This window comes from Natator depressus, chromosome 2, assembly GCF_965152275.1.
Source record: "Natator depressus isolate rNatDep1 chromosome 2, rNatDep2.hap1, whole genome shotgun sequence".
NCBI lineage: Eukaryota > Metazoa > Chordata > Testudines > Cheloniidae > Natator > Natator depressus.
Genome location: NC_134235.1, coordinates 32013481 through 32029301, shown reverse-complemented (window position 1 = coordinate 32029301; position 15821 = coordinate 32013481). Strand labels below are relative to the sequence as shown.

At 38.6% G+C, this 15821-nt stretch overlaps 1 protein-coding gene across 4 annotated transcripts in view; it reads left to right on the top strand.

The window, feature by feature from the left end:
- EMC2 (ER membrane protein complex subunit 2) overlaps window positions 1-8749 on the top strand; it is a 203861-nt gene extending 195112 nt beyond the window's left edge. For 2 of the 4 annotated variants that reach the window (XM_074943944.1, XM_074943945.1), the window contains 2 exons: window positions 1279-1383; window positions 6395-8748. In XM_074943944.1, the coding sequence (XP_074800045.1) occupies window positions 1279-1383; window positions 6395-6481 (192 nt within the window). In that variant the 3' untranslated portion in view covers window positions 6482-8748. Of the gene's footprint in view, window positions 1-1278; window positions 1384-6394 lie in introns of all 4 variants that reach the window. The other 2 variants (XM_074943946.1, XM_074943947.1) reach the window with 2 other exon arrangements.
- The last annotated feature ends 7072 nt before the right edge of the window (window positions 8750-15821 follow it).

Below are 15821 nucleotides of genomic sequence, written 5' to 3'. Positions count from 1 at the left end.
GAAATGTGAGGGTACTAGAATTATTATTTATTTAACCTTAATTTACCATTTACATGCATTTTTGAGGATTGGGTTATTAATGGTAACAGTGTGTGCTTTTTAACAATTATATTTATTATTGTAGGACTGTCTTAACCTTAAATTAACAATTTGTTTTTACTTGGGAATAAAAAAAAATTAGTGGACACTAGCTGTCAATTAGAAGTTTGGTAATGAATCAAACATACTATATGCAATATCTTCCCTTTCTATTTAGGGCACTCTCAAGCACTGAATTGTTATGCATTAATGAGACCAAATTAATAATAAAATAAAACCTTTTTCCTAAATCTGTGGCTTCTTCATTACTGAGTGGTGGTGGGATTTTCTGCTGCCAGAGTACGTAAAGAGGCCCAGTGTTTCTACAGTCACAAGTTGTATAATTAGTTTTGAGAATTTTCTGCAAGCAAGCAATTTATCCCTTATGTGTTTTAAGTTAATGGAAACTTCTGTAATGAAACTGTGTTCAACATTTATATTGTTTGTATTTATATTTTAAGGGTAGACATGCACAAAGCCTGAACTACCTTAAAATTGTTGATCTCTAATGTTCCTAATATGTCAGTCTGGACACTAAGGGTATGTCTACACTGCAGTTAGACACCAGCAACTGGCCCATGCCAGCTGATTCAGGCTCTCAAGGCTTGGGCTAAGGGGCTTTTTAACTGCAGTATAGACGTTTGGGTTCAAGGTGCAACCAGAGCTGTGGGACCATCCCACCTTGCAGATCCTAGAATCCAGACCAAGTCTGAACATCTCCACTACGGGTTAAACAGCTCTTAGCCCGAGCTGCATAAGCCTGCGTCAGCTGGCACTGCCAGGAATGGGTTTTTAACTGTAGTGTAGACATATCCCAAGACGTTGGGTTTTATAGCCTCCTTGCCAGCAGATGGAGACAGAAAGCTATTTTTGTGACACTTTCACTCCATAAATGGAAAAGGACTGATAGGAAAAGAACTGGGCATATTCAATCTCCCTTGCAGGGATAGGAGAGAGAGACCCTCTTGTGGACAGCTGAACCCAAAAGTCTTTCTTTCATTTTAGTGAGATCAGTTCTCAATTCTTTTAACAGCCTAGTTTTAGGCTGGAGACTTTTTATGAGCCACGGGTTCACTTTACATTCTCTCTTCGTTCCTTTCTGTTGGACTGTGTGTGGTGCACACCACCAGTTCCTATGGTCTCCTCTTTTGTATATGTACGTATTTTGCACTCTTACTATTTTTTGTTTTGTAATCCTAGGCTGCCAGCCATATTGCTTCCAATCCTAAAGCAAGTGCAAAAATGAAAAAGGACAATATGAAGTATGCCAGTTGGGCAGCTAACCAAATCAGTAGAGCTTACCAGGTTAGTATTTTGTCTACATTCTAAAGTCTTTTCCTGGACATACTGCATATCTCCACGCTATGATAAAATGGGTTACTAAAAGGCAAGATGTCTGCATATCTTAATAGCTTTTCTACTTCTTTTAAAATTAAATTGGACAGATTTGCAGCTTGCGTAAATCAGCATAATTTGGTTGATTTCAGGTCACACCAGCTGATGATCTGATTCAAATGTGTGCATTCTGTTTCTGTGTAAAGGACTCTGATGTTTTACATGCTGTAGTATCTGTATAATGTACTGGGTTTGGGGGGTTTTTTGGTATCTGTTGATTTGTTCTTTCTAGTATTAGCATTGAATGCACAGGGTAGCATTATATGAATCTCCAAGACTTGGGTCTATATGTTTCTGATTGTTTCATCATATGTGGTATGTCAGTAGTCAGTTAAAATAGTTTTGAATTTCTATTTTAGTGGTGTTATTTACTAAAAGAAGCAGAGATGAAAGGATTCAAGGCAAGATTTTTTTTTAAAAAAATGACTTGGGTGCCCAGTTTAAAACACTGGATTTTGGGGGAGAGGCGCTCAGCGCTTTCTGGAAAACGGCCTCTTTTAAGGTGTCTTAAGTTGAATACTCAAAGTCACAAGCCCCTTTTTGGCAGTGCTGGCCTTAGTGAATTGGTGGCATAGTCAGGATTAATACCATGGAATCTTGAGTCCCAGGTTCCAACTTTAAAACTAGAGATTTATTCGTAAAAATGAAAGCTTGTAGTTATTTGATTCACAGCCACTTATTCTTGTTCTTTTCATGTGGCTATTTAACAGCTCAGGATCTCTCAGGAAATATGATTTGTGTGTTTTTTTTGTTTTGTTTTTTTTAACTCTATGGTGCAGTTATACAGTTTTTGTGAAGTTATTTTGGAGCCAGGTTAAAATGATTTGGCTTCCCTTTCTCAGTTGATGCTTACCAGAACAGATCACATTAACACAACTAAAATATATATATTTAAAACAAATGTCAGAACTTCTTTGTGCCTTCATTCCTTTGTGACACATTGCATAGTTCAGATGTATTTTATAGCACTTTGGGATAAAAAGTGACAAATACCATATCTGACTGAAACTGCATGGGGGATTTTGATTTGTAGCATGTATCTACTCAAATTAGAATTTGGCTAGCAGCTCTGTGTGTGTGTGCGCGTGTGTGTGTATTTTTATATATTGTATAAAAATACACGCGCGCGCACACAGCTGGACAGGACCATTTCCCAGTCCCACCCTGCTTAAAATGTGAGTCTGACAAAACTGCGGGTAGGATTTGGTGACAGAGGTGGTACAGGAAATGGGGGTGTTGCAGAAGGTGGCCGTCTCCCTTCTGAGCTGATATGGACTCAGAGCCGTTGTATAATATTGTGGTGTTGAAGATTGCCATTTTTAGATGTAAAGATGAAACTTTGGTCACTTGTGCCAATTAAAGTCCCTATGGCCTTTTTCGTGAGAGGAGATTCCATTTTGGATAATTAAATAATCTATGAAACTCCACCCTTCTCCCACATTCCCCAAAGTTCTATGCAAAGTGAGATAGGAGACATAACATCTTAGTGAGTGTGCCATGGGTTTATGACTTCTGCTACGTGGACTTGCTGGCATTGTCAGCAACTCCGTTTGTCCTTCAGTCATGTCTGTTCTCTTACTCCAGAGAGGTAGATGCATTCTTCATCCTGATTTGGCTACCTAGCAAAGTAATGTGGACTTGTGGCTCTGAATATGGATGTTTTAACTGAAGAAGTATAGAGGTATTGGGAGTTCCACTGCAAAATATATGCTTTTCCATGTGGATTTTAAACTTAAATTCCCACCAGTTTCATGCACAATACCATTAATTTTGGATAACTTCCTCTAATTTGGCAAGTTCAGGTCTGCAAGTTTGTTTGATAAATATTCAGCGGTTCTGTTTTTCAGTGGATCTCTATTTTTGATAAGCCCTAATTAAAAATGTTTCTTTAGTGGCCTACTTCTCTTCATCTGGCTTCTGGCACCTAATTTTAGTCTTTTGCTTTGTTTTTTCCTGTAGATTGAGTCTCTATTTGAACTATTGAATTACTTTGGTTTCTTGTATTAAGTGGTTTATTTTGTTTGTGAACACACAGATGAAATTAAAGAAAACAAAATTTAGGCTGAATTATCCAAGAAGGCCTCCTTTCACCAAGATCTGTCAGACTGAAATAGGCTCCCAAGGAAAGTGGTGGAAGTTAGGAAGGTCGAATTAGATCGTGAATTTTTTTAGGAGTACAAATATTTCCACTTATGTATTTTTTGGTAATCCATATTTATTTAGGTGTTCAATATTTGTCCATCCCTGCTAACTAGTGCTTCTCTAGCTGTGCCTGGTCTAGTAGAGAAATGTCCATTTAGGAAGGGAGAATTGTCTGGTATCTAGAACTCCTGGATTCTAACCCTCATGCTAAAACAGGATTACTTCTCAGGGCATTAGGTTTAATTCTTTGTAAAAACACTGTTAACCCATCATATGAAAGCCTTTCTAAAAGTACTAACTATTGAAGTATAAGTGCATTTCTATTACATTAAACACTTGAGACTGGTGGCTTGTTATCCAGATTAGGTTTTACATTGTGTAGAGGTCACAGAACATCTTTTTTTAGGGAAATTCTGACCTGTGGTATCAAAGCAAGCTCTTTACAGTTGTATATAAAATCCATTTATTTAACTATTGACGTGAATCACACAAAAAGTGAAGAACTACTTCTTTGTGCCGCTTAACATTGAAACAAAATATGGCTACCTAATGCTCTCCAATTAGATAATTGGTTTAGCATGTCCTGTGGTAGAAGCATTTCAGCAGAGGCAAGCAAGTTTGATTGATGCTCATGAAAATCTTTAATGTGATCCCGCTCCTGGTAACTTTCCAGATAAATGTTTCTTAGGCACATTGCTAAATTCTTCAGTGTTAGTGAGTCGCATGTTATTTATGATTGGAGAGGTGATTCCGTTACAAACCATTTGGGAAACAGAAAATTAAATCATGATTTAAAAAAAAAAAAAAAGGATTCCGGCTCAATCATCTGAATTGCAGTATAATGCCGGAATAGACAAAATAATTGGTCATCAAGGAAAATTTGAAGTGATTAGATTTCAAGCTTCTATTTGTTATGATGTGGAGTTTAGTTTTATTTGTTCTAATTTAAAGTGCATGTCAGTATCATTAAGGCAGCCGCTCATGAAACTAACAAGTAATGTTACTTAAATTGACATAAAATATTAATTCTGTTCTCAATGTCCTTAAAGCAGAAACAGAAGTAAAATTCTGCTAATTTTGAAATCCCCTGCCTCCCTCCTCTGATCACCCCTGCCCCACCCCCAACTATTTCTACTATGCGGCATTACTTTTTGACCACAGTGTGCACAGGCTTCTGTGCTGTTACTGAAAGAGTCACAGGAATCGTAACACATGCTGTTTTACCTGTTTTTTTTTTTTTTTTAATCAAAGCTGTTTCTCAAAGAATTGGACCTCCCCGAGTATTTGATTAGGGCTGTTCTTGTTTTGTGTGGGGGAAAAGGAGGGCATAGAAGAGAGGTTTTCTTCCGTTCTGTTCAAATCCAGGCAAAAGTTACTTTATCAGCTGGGAAGGCATAAAGCAATCTCTGCTGTTCCTCTAAAGTGTTATCATTATGGGCAGTTATGGGAATCTGACAATTTAAAAGGTGGATTTACACCTACTAGCACGGGCAAAATTAAATGGCATTCCACTTCCAGAAAAAGCAAGGTATTCTTTAGTTAAGGGATACAGTAAACAGTTTGTCGTCATAGCTACATTTTATGCTTCTAGATATTTAATTTGTAATGCCTTTTTATTTCCCATTCCAAGTCTAGTTTTTTAACAACACAAAGCTAACAGCTAGGTATTAAGGGAAACCTAATGTTAGACTGTAGCCTAAGGGGTCAAAAGCAGGTGAACAGCTCCTGCAGCTTGCTGCTGCTGTGATATTACCTGAGCTTGATCACTTAATCTTTCCCAACAGGTCATGAGAAGTTTGCTAAATTAAGTTAATTACAAGAGAAATGGGACACATCATAAATCAGTGACTAAACATGCAGGACAGCAGTGGTATTTGAAGAAAAAATCATTAAACAGTAAATTTATTGAGTGTTTAGATGTTAACATTTAGTCAGAGAATAGGGTATTTTACTAACAGCAAATTATAGTCAGTACTTTATCACCAAAATATTTAGTGTATGTTTGGTGGTGGCGGCTTTTTTTTCCTACTTGACTAAAGCACCAACCTAGCCAATAAATCTATTGTGTTCTGTCAGGCTGATGAGTGATGGGAATTGTCAGTACAGTTAGAAAACTCATTTTGAGATCAGCATGGGGTAGTCAACAACTCTTTTTTCTCCCCTGATGCTAGGTTACTAGTATAGCATGGAATTTTAAATGCTAAAATGTACAAAGGTAATATTTGCATGGCTACATATTCCTTCATTACCAATATAGGCTTTATTTCCAGTTCCATCTGGAATTACAATTGTAATGGTAGATTATAATTAAATAAAAGGTTCTGACTCACAATCACAGTTGAACCGAGGAATACATTTATGGGATCACTGTCTTGCTTTACAGTATGTTTTTGTAAGTAAACTATTCCATTCCTGTGCTGTAAATAATATGGAGTCTTATTAGTTTTTTATCATGTGCATATCCTGCCTCTATCAAAATATGAACATGATCGAAGTTAAATCAAATAAAAGACCAGCTTTTTAAAGTGTTTCTGACAAATCACAAAGCAGACAATGGAAACATTCTCTTTTCTCTGTGTTAAGGTAAATGCTAACTTAAGTGGTACAGTCTTAGTGAAACATTTGTTTGTTTTTTTGTAGTAAATTGGTGGGCTGTGTGTTTTAAAAGTTATTTTTGATTAACATTTAGAACCATAGCTTGTACAAGTCTATTGCATAGCATGGTGTAGTGAATTTTCTGTCACATCACTGGTAAAAGTGAGTTTATTCTTTTCTTTAGTTTGCAGGTCGCAGTAAGAAAGAGACTAAGTACTCTCTGAAGGCAGTGGAAGACATGTTGGAAGCCCTGCAAATCACTCAATCTTAGACTGTCACAAAGAGATCTAATGTGAGATTTTACAACTCCATGTTCAACCTTTAATGATCTATGACTTATGTTACTTTAAATGCCCAATTCCATTGTTAGTTAATGTGCTATCTTAAAGGATGTTTTTATGAACATTTAAAATGTCTATTTATTGCTGCTGTGAAGACGACACAATGAAAACTCACTAAAATGTATAACTTATCCCAGGAAGATAACATAAAGAAATTAAATGTATTGCACATCAGTCTCTTTAGATTCTGTATGTACAGTGACTGCTTTTTAAGCCATAACCTGATGTAGAAATAAACTTGTTAAATGATCGAGTACAGTTATGTATTGGACCTGCAGACTTATACATATAGATGAATACCATATGTTAGATAATTTTATCTTAATTGAATACTTGAGTTTAAAATGTGGTAAAAGGTAAACGGTTACTGAGCAGTATTCATTATACAAACATGAATCATTACTCTACCTGAGCACAGTTTATTCAAGAGTAAATTTGATATTAAAGTTTTTGTTAAGATATTTTCTTGTGTAATTGGCAGTATAGAAATGGAAGCAATATATTCATACCCTTGGTTTCAGTGGAAAGAAATCACATGCTTAGAGATAAGCATATGCTTAATACTTTGCTGGAGCCTTTGTGTATAAATGCATGAGCAAGTATCTGCTTGTCTATGCAGCTATGTGATTGGTGCATCTGCCTGCACGTTTTTTATTTGTGCAGTTAAGGACAGTAGGAAATCACCTCATGCGTCAAGAGCTATCTGAATACAGCGTTGTATACTCGTTTCGATGTTTACTGAGCAAAACAGTGCAGCGGATGGTTTATGGATCTTTGGTTCAGTCAGAATTAAGCTGTTGGTAATTCATAAGCTGTGGCAATTTAGTCATGCAGCTGTTTCTTCTACTGCAGTTTCAGCAGTCGGGCTGCAGAGTGGAAATTATATCAATTAAAAAATTCCAGTAAGAGATACTTCAACCCTTGATTTTAATGATGGATATCAACATAGTTAATAACACAGCTCATATTTTAAACTTCATATTCTTCTATACCCAGAGCACAGTTAAGTCAAAGGCACTATAAGCCTTCCTAAGGCCACAATTCCTGTGGTCATGTGATGAGATCAGAGACTTTCAGCTTTCATTTAAATAAATAAAAGTTTCGTCCCTCGTGGATTCACAGAATAGCTTGAATACATGACCCAAGTGTAACTGATAGCTGCCGGAGTCTGCCTACAATAGCTCAAATTGCTGTTTTTGAACAATAGCTCCAAAACGTAAACTGACTTATTCATCTTAACTCTGAAACATGCTTCCACCCCAAGGAGGAGTGGGGCATGGGCAGAGGGGCTTTGGGATGTGGGTTTTGCCTTAATTCAATCCTGCTAAATACCAAAAGGCATGTACTATAATGGACTAGTTCACATTTCAGAAACATGGTTTACTTCATTTGGGTCACTTCAGAAAGATTGGGGGTGGGGGAGGGGCGCGGTTTAAAACAACATTCATTCATTTGGTTTTTCAGTGAATAATTGAAACAAAGCATGAAGTTTTTCCAAACAATGGGTTGAAAATTTGGTAAAATTAGTGAAAAATAGCAAGTACATTTTTCCATGGGTGCTTGTTAAATGTGAAGCCAGTGATGTACAGATTTTGGTTTTAAATGAATTGCCTTTGATTAGTCAATTCAGAATTAGCTATATTATTTGTAATATTTTACTATCAAGTGTAGGAATGAAAGCTAAGATATTTTTTTTTCCACATTAGGAATGTTTTCAATGTTAATTGTACCAAGATTAGAAAGTGGCAGTTCTCACAAACATTTTCAGTCCTTAATTATGATCTTATTCCTCATCTGTTCCACAGTCAAAGGATTTCCACCTCCAGATTACTTCTATATAAAAAGTTGCCCTGTCTTATGGGATATACTTTAAATAGTTAAAATTTCACTTTTATACTAATATCTAAAAGAAATGTGTGTATTCAGCCACTTCTAAACTTGAGTAAATCAAGGAGATACTTTACTACAATAACTAATTCACAAGCCCTTTTTATTGTGTACTTTTAACATGACAGTAATATGTCAATAGAGAATATTAAGTGTGAAACTCTCAAGTAAACCTAGAGATTTCTTCATGAATGTACAGCCTTATACTGTAGGAGTGCGCCATCTAGAGTTTTAAAAAAAATTCCATTAATTTCTTCAGCACATGCATCCTGCAGTTCAAAAAGAATGGCAAGCTCTAGCAATGTTTGTTGAAACACTTCTGTACAAAAATAAAGTCTCTTCTTTGCCTCAGAGGTTTAGATTTTCTAAATGGGTTCAATTTATTGTACATTTTATATCTAGTGTAGTTTAGTTACTATCACTGTAGCATTAAAATGCAAAATCAATTGAAACAACTGTTTCATAACATACACATTCATCACTAACTCCAATGGGTGAAGTAGAAGAGTCATGCTGTGCAGTTTCGGCTCCTTGTGTTGAGTTTAGGATCATCACTAAAATAAAACCACAAAAGTACTAAGTGTAGTAACATCCAAACTGTTTAAACATTTTACTGTGTGTAATTTGTCATTTTGTAATTAGGAATCATTCCCCCCAAATTTATTTCTGCCAATTGTACTAAACTTTTGTGCAGTGTTTACCTCCCAGCGTGTTAATAGATAGTGCACTGGTCCCGTGCATCAGACAGCTGGTGGTCCTTGAAAATGAACGTATAAGATGTTCTGTGTGAGACAACTTTCAGCATAACTAGCACATTGACAACTTATTCGTCAAATCTAGACCCTTTTATTAATTCCCAAATTATCCACAAATAGACATCAGTTTTGTTCCTTCTTTGAATTATTCAGTGACATGTCATTTTGTTGACTGCTCACAGACCGTCTACTACGACTGTTGCATCAGGTCTTCCCTCTTTGTGTTATGTGACTAATCTCATGGCTTGGATGCTTCCCCAAGCTTCAGAGTTTAGAAAATGGCCTAGCCAATATTTATGCAAATCCACTAGCATGAATATTTGTGAAATTTTCCTTCCACTAACACTTGCAAACAGTTGGCCAGAATGTTTATGGAAAGTGATTGAAAGGGGTTGCAAATACCATCAAATAGAATTGAGTTTTATTCAGATGAAAAATTGTAAATCTTTTATCACACTAGTCTCACTTTACACAGTTTTGTATCCAAGATCTATGATAACCTCATTCAGTAATGGGTGCATTTCATATAGGTCGACTGTTCCAAGAATAGGAAACACTTGTGTAAAATACTATTGATGTTGCCTTGGTTTAATGAATAGAATTTCATACAAGGGAGTTTATTTAACTGAAAAATAAATGACACTAACTTAGGTGCTCTGACAATGACAAGCACTATGTAAGTGCTAAGCGTTGTCATCCATGTGCAGGCTCCTCTCTCCAACGTAATAGGCTGTCATTCCATATTGTTTCAACTGGCACCATAGATTAGACATCATATGGAAGCATCATGTGTTAACAGCATTCTGCTTTGAGATACTGAACAGTGAAGCTGTTATTTCTTACGTGGTTTTGTGCACCTGCAGTTTGACAGCATGCATGATGGGAGGTAGGTATTTGTGTTTTGAATTGGAACAAAGTGCATAGAAGTATACAGAAGAACCTCTGTTCTGCTGGGTTTTTTTAACAAAAGTTACTGACATTTTTCCCCCTCAGTCTATCAAAAATGTCAATAAAATCCATGTTCTCCAGATGCAAGAATGTGTATATTTTGTGTAGAATGGATCCTCAAACCTCTTGCAGTTTAGTGTCCAGAATATCTCGCAGTTGCTTTGGGAAGTTCTGTTGTTAGTCAACAGAGGGTTTCCTCTTGGCAGTGTTCTATTTGTGATGGCACCCTGTTTGCTAGTCATTACATTTGCAGTGGAACTTGTGTTTCAGCCAGCTTTAGAAGGGAGGAGAAAAGGCAAATTAAACTTGATTTACTGGCATGAATTCATTAGCTTCATGTTACTTGCACCCACATATTCCAAGAAGACCAAGCAGTCAAGTTTGCCATAGTTGCTCTCCATGTTGTAACTGAAGAGCTCCTATATATTTAGCAGTATGACTAAAAATCCATTAAAATCTAAAACATATGCAACACAGTTAAAATAATTTCTTATGTGACTTGATGAGGCTATCCTGGAATGCAAGGCAGGGACCATTCTCCCAGCCTTACTCAAATCAAGATTAGAATGTAGCAGCATTACAATGCTGCTTTAACACTTTTTTTTTGTACAGATAAATGGTTTCACTTTATACACTGCTTCTATTACTTGTTTTACGCAGTACTTGAAAGAAGAGAATTCTAAGACCAGTTAGTTATTTGATTGGAGCTGTAGATATTTGGATCTACATGTAGGGTAAAGTACTTTGGATTAGTAATTAGTCTTCTCCAAAACGATTCGGCACCCTCCGAGATCTGTAGCCTTTTGATAGGCACCAGCAGGAAGTTGGATTTAAACCAGAGTGTAGTTTTCAGACATACAAGTTCATTAATCTTGCTTCTAAAAGGAAAATCGGGGGGTGGGGGGAGGGAAGTTCTCATATAAAGTTGTGGTCCAGGTGCTGGATGTGATGTGAGAAAAGTCTTTACTACACAGGTACATTTATTTGTTCTCTCAAGAAATTCTCCAAGTGCAAATGACAGCGCAAGGCCCTCTGTGCTCTCCAGCCCATTTGGCAAGGCTTTTATTTGAGGAAGGGGCTCAGTGCAGGGAAGCTGTGCAAAGGCCTGTACAACACACATGCCTGGGAGGTGGGGCTCTGAGTTGGCCAATGCAAAGAGGGCTAATGTGACAAGCTAAAATACGTGCCCATTGGTTCTGCACTTGGGGTCCCGTGGTGAGGTACCAGTAGGAGTGTAGCTGTATTCCAGGAACAGACCGGCCATCCTGGACTGGGGTTGTTAGTTCCGGCCCTCCCCAAGGCACCCATAGTACAAAGCTTGAGTATCCTCTGTGTAAGAGACTGAACTGAATGAGAGAGGACTAGCCGAATTAGAGCACACTGATTTGTTTGTGGGGTTTTAAGGGCAGGAAATGGTAGCATTTAGATTTCTTACAAATATAAATGTAGCTAGGAAAAGGAAAGCAGGAAAAATGTCTTTTGTATGTGTGCATGCTACTTAATATAACGTATGGGCCTAACAGGGAGGGCAGTCTATGCAGAAATAACAGAGGATGGGGAAAGAGTATATTAACCGAAGCAAAAGGAAACACTAGTAAATGACAGCAAAAATCATGAGACTAAGAGACTTAGAAGCAGCATCCCAGCCAGCTATTTAAAATAAATAAATAAATTGAAATCCTCGCCCCTGGAAGCAAAAATCCCCTTGACTTCTATGGGGCCAGGAGTTCACCTCCATTGTGTGTGACTCTTTTCCCTATGCTTTGTCTGTATTTTTTCTACATGGACCTGAATTCTGCAGTCTCTTCTATGTGGGTGGACTGTGGCCATATAAAACCTTACTGATTTCAGTGGGACTCTGTGCAGATGTAAGGGTCTATCCAGACAGATCAGATTGATGTCTTAGACCTGATTCTGCAAAGGTGTATGCACATTCTTAGCATCAAGCTCACAAGTAGAACTACTCAGTTCATGGGTCTATTTGCATGCGTAAATTTAAGACATGTCTTTGCAAGACTCTGACAACCTCTTGAATTTTGCTCAACTACTGTTACCATTTTTAGTTTTTCTAATTGCGTTTCTTTAAAAAAATATATAATCTAAAATGGCATAGAGCTAACTGAGAGGGAAAACATTTCCAACCAAGGTGAGCTTTACACTAGTTCAAGCTGCCAGTTCTACCTATAGGAATTAAGGGCCTCAGCTGGTGTAAATCAGCATAGCCCCAGTGGCTCAATTCTATGCAGCTAGCTAAGTTTATGTCCTTTTATATTCTGATTTTGCACAGGTGTTAATGACCACCCTAGGCGAAATGCTGTGGAGAATCAAGCCCGAAGGTTGTAAGTGCAAACTTACTTCTGTCCCCTTGTCTGTCTGTGTTGCAATTGTTTTCACTGGGCTGCTGTTAGTACGAAGTCTTGCACCTGCCCAGCAGCCTTTAGTGTTAAGAATAAATAAAGAGCTATTCTAGGCTGAGTAAAGTTACTCCTGAGCTTCTGCCAATGCAGGAGCAGAACCTAAGTTGATGCTTTCTTTAAAATGAAATACCTGGGGCAGGCACTGGGAACTGCTTACCCCTGGGGCAGTGCTTACCCAGGCAGATCTCCTCTTAATGTTCAGGTGAGTTCAACCAAAAGAATGAAGGTTCGTGCCCCAAATGTATCATAATTTTCTGTAACAAGCTTTTAGCTTTTGGACATAGCATTTGGAAGTGATATTTTGTATCATGCTGATGTGGTCCCCTGAGGAAATGACTGCAAAGATCAGCACTGAGGCAGTTTCAAAAAGTGAACAACTAAAATTAACCATCGTTTCTGCTTCTTTAGGTAATTGAGCCTGACACAGTGGTGTGTCTGACAAGTTGTTTTGCATTTTTGTTCTCTCTCTCTCTCTCTGTATGTGTGTATATGTACTATACTAAATTCTCTCTCTCTCTCTGTATGTGTGTCTATGTCAGGGCCAGCTCTAGGTTTTTTGCCGCCCCAAGCAAAAAAATGTTTGGCCGTCCCCCCTGCCCTCTGCTTTTTGGGGGGGGAGGGGGAAGGCTGTTAAACATGGTTGCACTTTGCAGTGTGTGTGTGTGTTTGCTTTTGACCATTTTTAAAAAAAATGAAAACAGAGAATTTATAGTTAGTGAAATAAAACAATTTCCTATTAGTGTATTCATTTAATTTTAACAAAATCACAATTACAAACAATTTGGGTTCAGCTATACATTGGAATGAAAAATGTTCGTGTCTTCCAGTGCGCCCAGTTTCTCATGAATTAAAAGAATTTATATGAACTGAATTTTTCTCATTTTTATACTTGCGTAGTCTTTTAATCATTCAGTGAAATCTAAATTTTTTGCAATGGTCCTTTCAATTGAAATGAATGCGAGTCCTGACAAACGATTCTGAGACATGGAGGACCTCAAATAACTTTTTAGTAATTTCAGTTCTGAGAAACTGCGCTCACCAGAAGCCACAGATACTGGTAATGTTAAAAAAAAAAAAAAAAAAAAAAAACGCGTAATGCTATAGCAGTGTTTGGAGTGAGGTGCTTGGGGCTGTACGTCCTGCCTGTGGGCCCCCAGCCCGATCGCAGACCCGCCCCACCCCTGCAGAGGGGACAGTAACTGACAGAGCGTCTGGGGGAGGAGGGGGCACAGATCAGCTGCGGGGATGGGGGCGGACCAGGGGCGCCCGCCCAGCACCGAGCCACCCGGGGCAGCGGGTCCCTTACTGGCTGCGGGTCCTGCTCCGATCCCAGGCTCCGCTCCGCTTGGCTCTAGCTCCTCCGCCGCTTGTGACGTGCGGCAGGGGCGGACCGGGGGGGGAAGGGGGGGAGCTACATTGCCCTGCTCCCCCTGCAGCAGGGGCCCAGGGCAGGGACTGCCCCCAGGCTGGGACCCCTGCGCTGAGCCCTCCAATCCACCCCACACATGGGCTCATCAGTTGACTGAGCGGGGCCTGGGGGGGGGAAAGAGGATGGCCAGAATGCCACCCCTGGAAATGTGCTGCTCCAAGCAAGTGCTTGCTTTGCTGGTGCCTAGAGCTGGTTCTGGTGTGTGTCTCTCTTTCTGTGTGTGGGGGGGGGGGAGGGGCGGGGAGGGAGAGAGAGGTATGACACTTGAAGCTGTCACTGGCAGAATGGGAATGTTTGTTTCATTTTAAGCTTTGGAAATCATGTTAAGTATGGATAGATCACTATGTGGGTAGCAGTATGAGAACCCAATACAGGGGAGTATCTCCTTTCCCTGGAAAGTTGCTGTAGCTTTTTCTGCTTAAGTCAGAATGAAGAGCGAAAACCATGAAAACTTGTTAATAGTACTATCAAAAGTCATAGCTGCTGTATCCTCTGTTCTCTAAGGTCAAGGCTGTCATTTTATTTCACTAACAAGCTACTATAAAGGCCCTTGGAGCATTATTTACTTAGATTTATTTTCAGCTAGAAATATATTTTAAAAAGTTCTAAAGGAGAATGAAAATGTTGAATAAATAATCAATAGCTCAAGTCCTTAGTTTCAGAATGATTCTTTCTGGACCTACTCTAATCTGGTCCAACAAGTATGCTTTTGCAGGGCAGGGACTGTTCTTTTCGTCAAGTATTTGTACAGTGCCTATCACCCTGTGGTTCTGGCCTCTAGAAGTTACTGTAACACAAATAATGATGATGCTTTTTAAAATGCAAAGGACTTGCCATGTGGAATGGGACCAATGGGTCTGGTGTATTGTTCCTCACTCTAGTCAATATGCATGCAAAAGTTTTAAAAAATAAGCTCCTAACTTAAGCTCGTATGTCCATATTTAGGCAGCGGAATAAGTTGTCTGATTTTCAATATCACTGTTCAAACAGCTCCCAGTGACTTCAGTGGCAGTTTTCAGCTGCTCAGCTCTTTTTTGAAAATCAGGTCACATGCTTAGCTGCCTAACTTTAGGCACCCATTCTGAGAATGTTGTCCTTAATGTGCTACCCTCTTTAATGAAAATGGGGACAGGATATATTTTCCAAATCTCTCATAGCTATAGTTGGAAGCTACCTTTCGGGGTACCACCACCACCTCTGCATTGAGTCTTAAGGAACAAACAGCAGGTGGGATTGGTGTCTGAGATCATAAAATACACATTTTGAGCTAGATAAATGCAGACAGTGCTTCAAAGCCAGGAAAATCATAGAAATCAGTGATGTAAGAGATCTATTTAAAAAAAAGACATATACTCTGCTCATCCAAGTAACCACATGATCTTATTCTTTCATTATTTTCCGTGTCTTTTCCACACAAGTGTATGCAGGGTCGGAGGCTAGGTTAGATACAAGACGTTAAAGAGGGAGAGGACTAGAACTATATTGGACCAACAGAGGGCTTAAAGGGATAAAGTAGGAAAATAGTTTACTTGGAAAAAACTACTTTGAAATTTCTGATGGTTGGCATGTGGGTAGATATCATCCAACATGGGCAATAAGACAAACAACCTCTAGGAAATTTTAATGAAGAGGGAGGCTAAAATGGTCAAAGATTGATTAGGAAGACCTTTCAATGAACCTTAAATACAGCCGCAGAAGACCTTCATTGGATCAACTCAGCAAAGGAATATAGTGCAGTGGAGTGGACTAGAAGACCTCTTGCGGTCCCTTCTAGTCCTACACTGCGATTGATTCTATGACTTCTATGCAACTTGAACAGAGAGAGCCCTGTTCA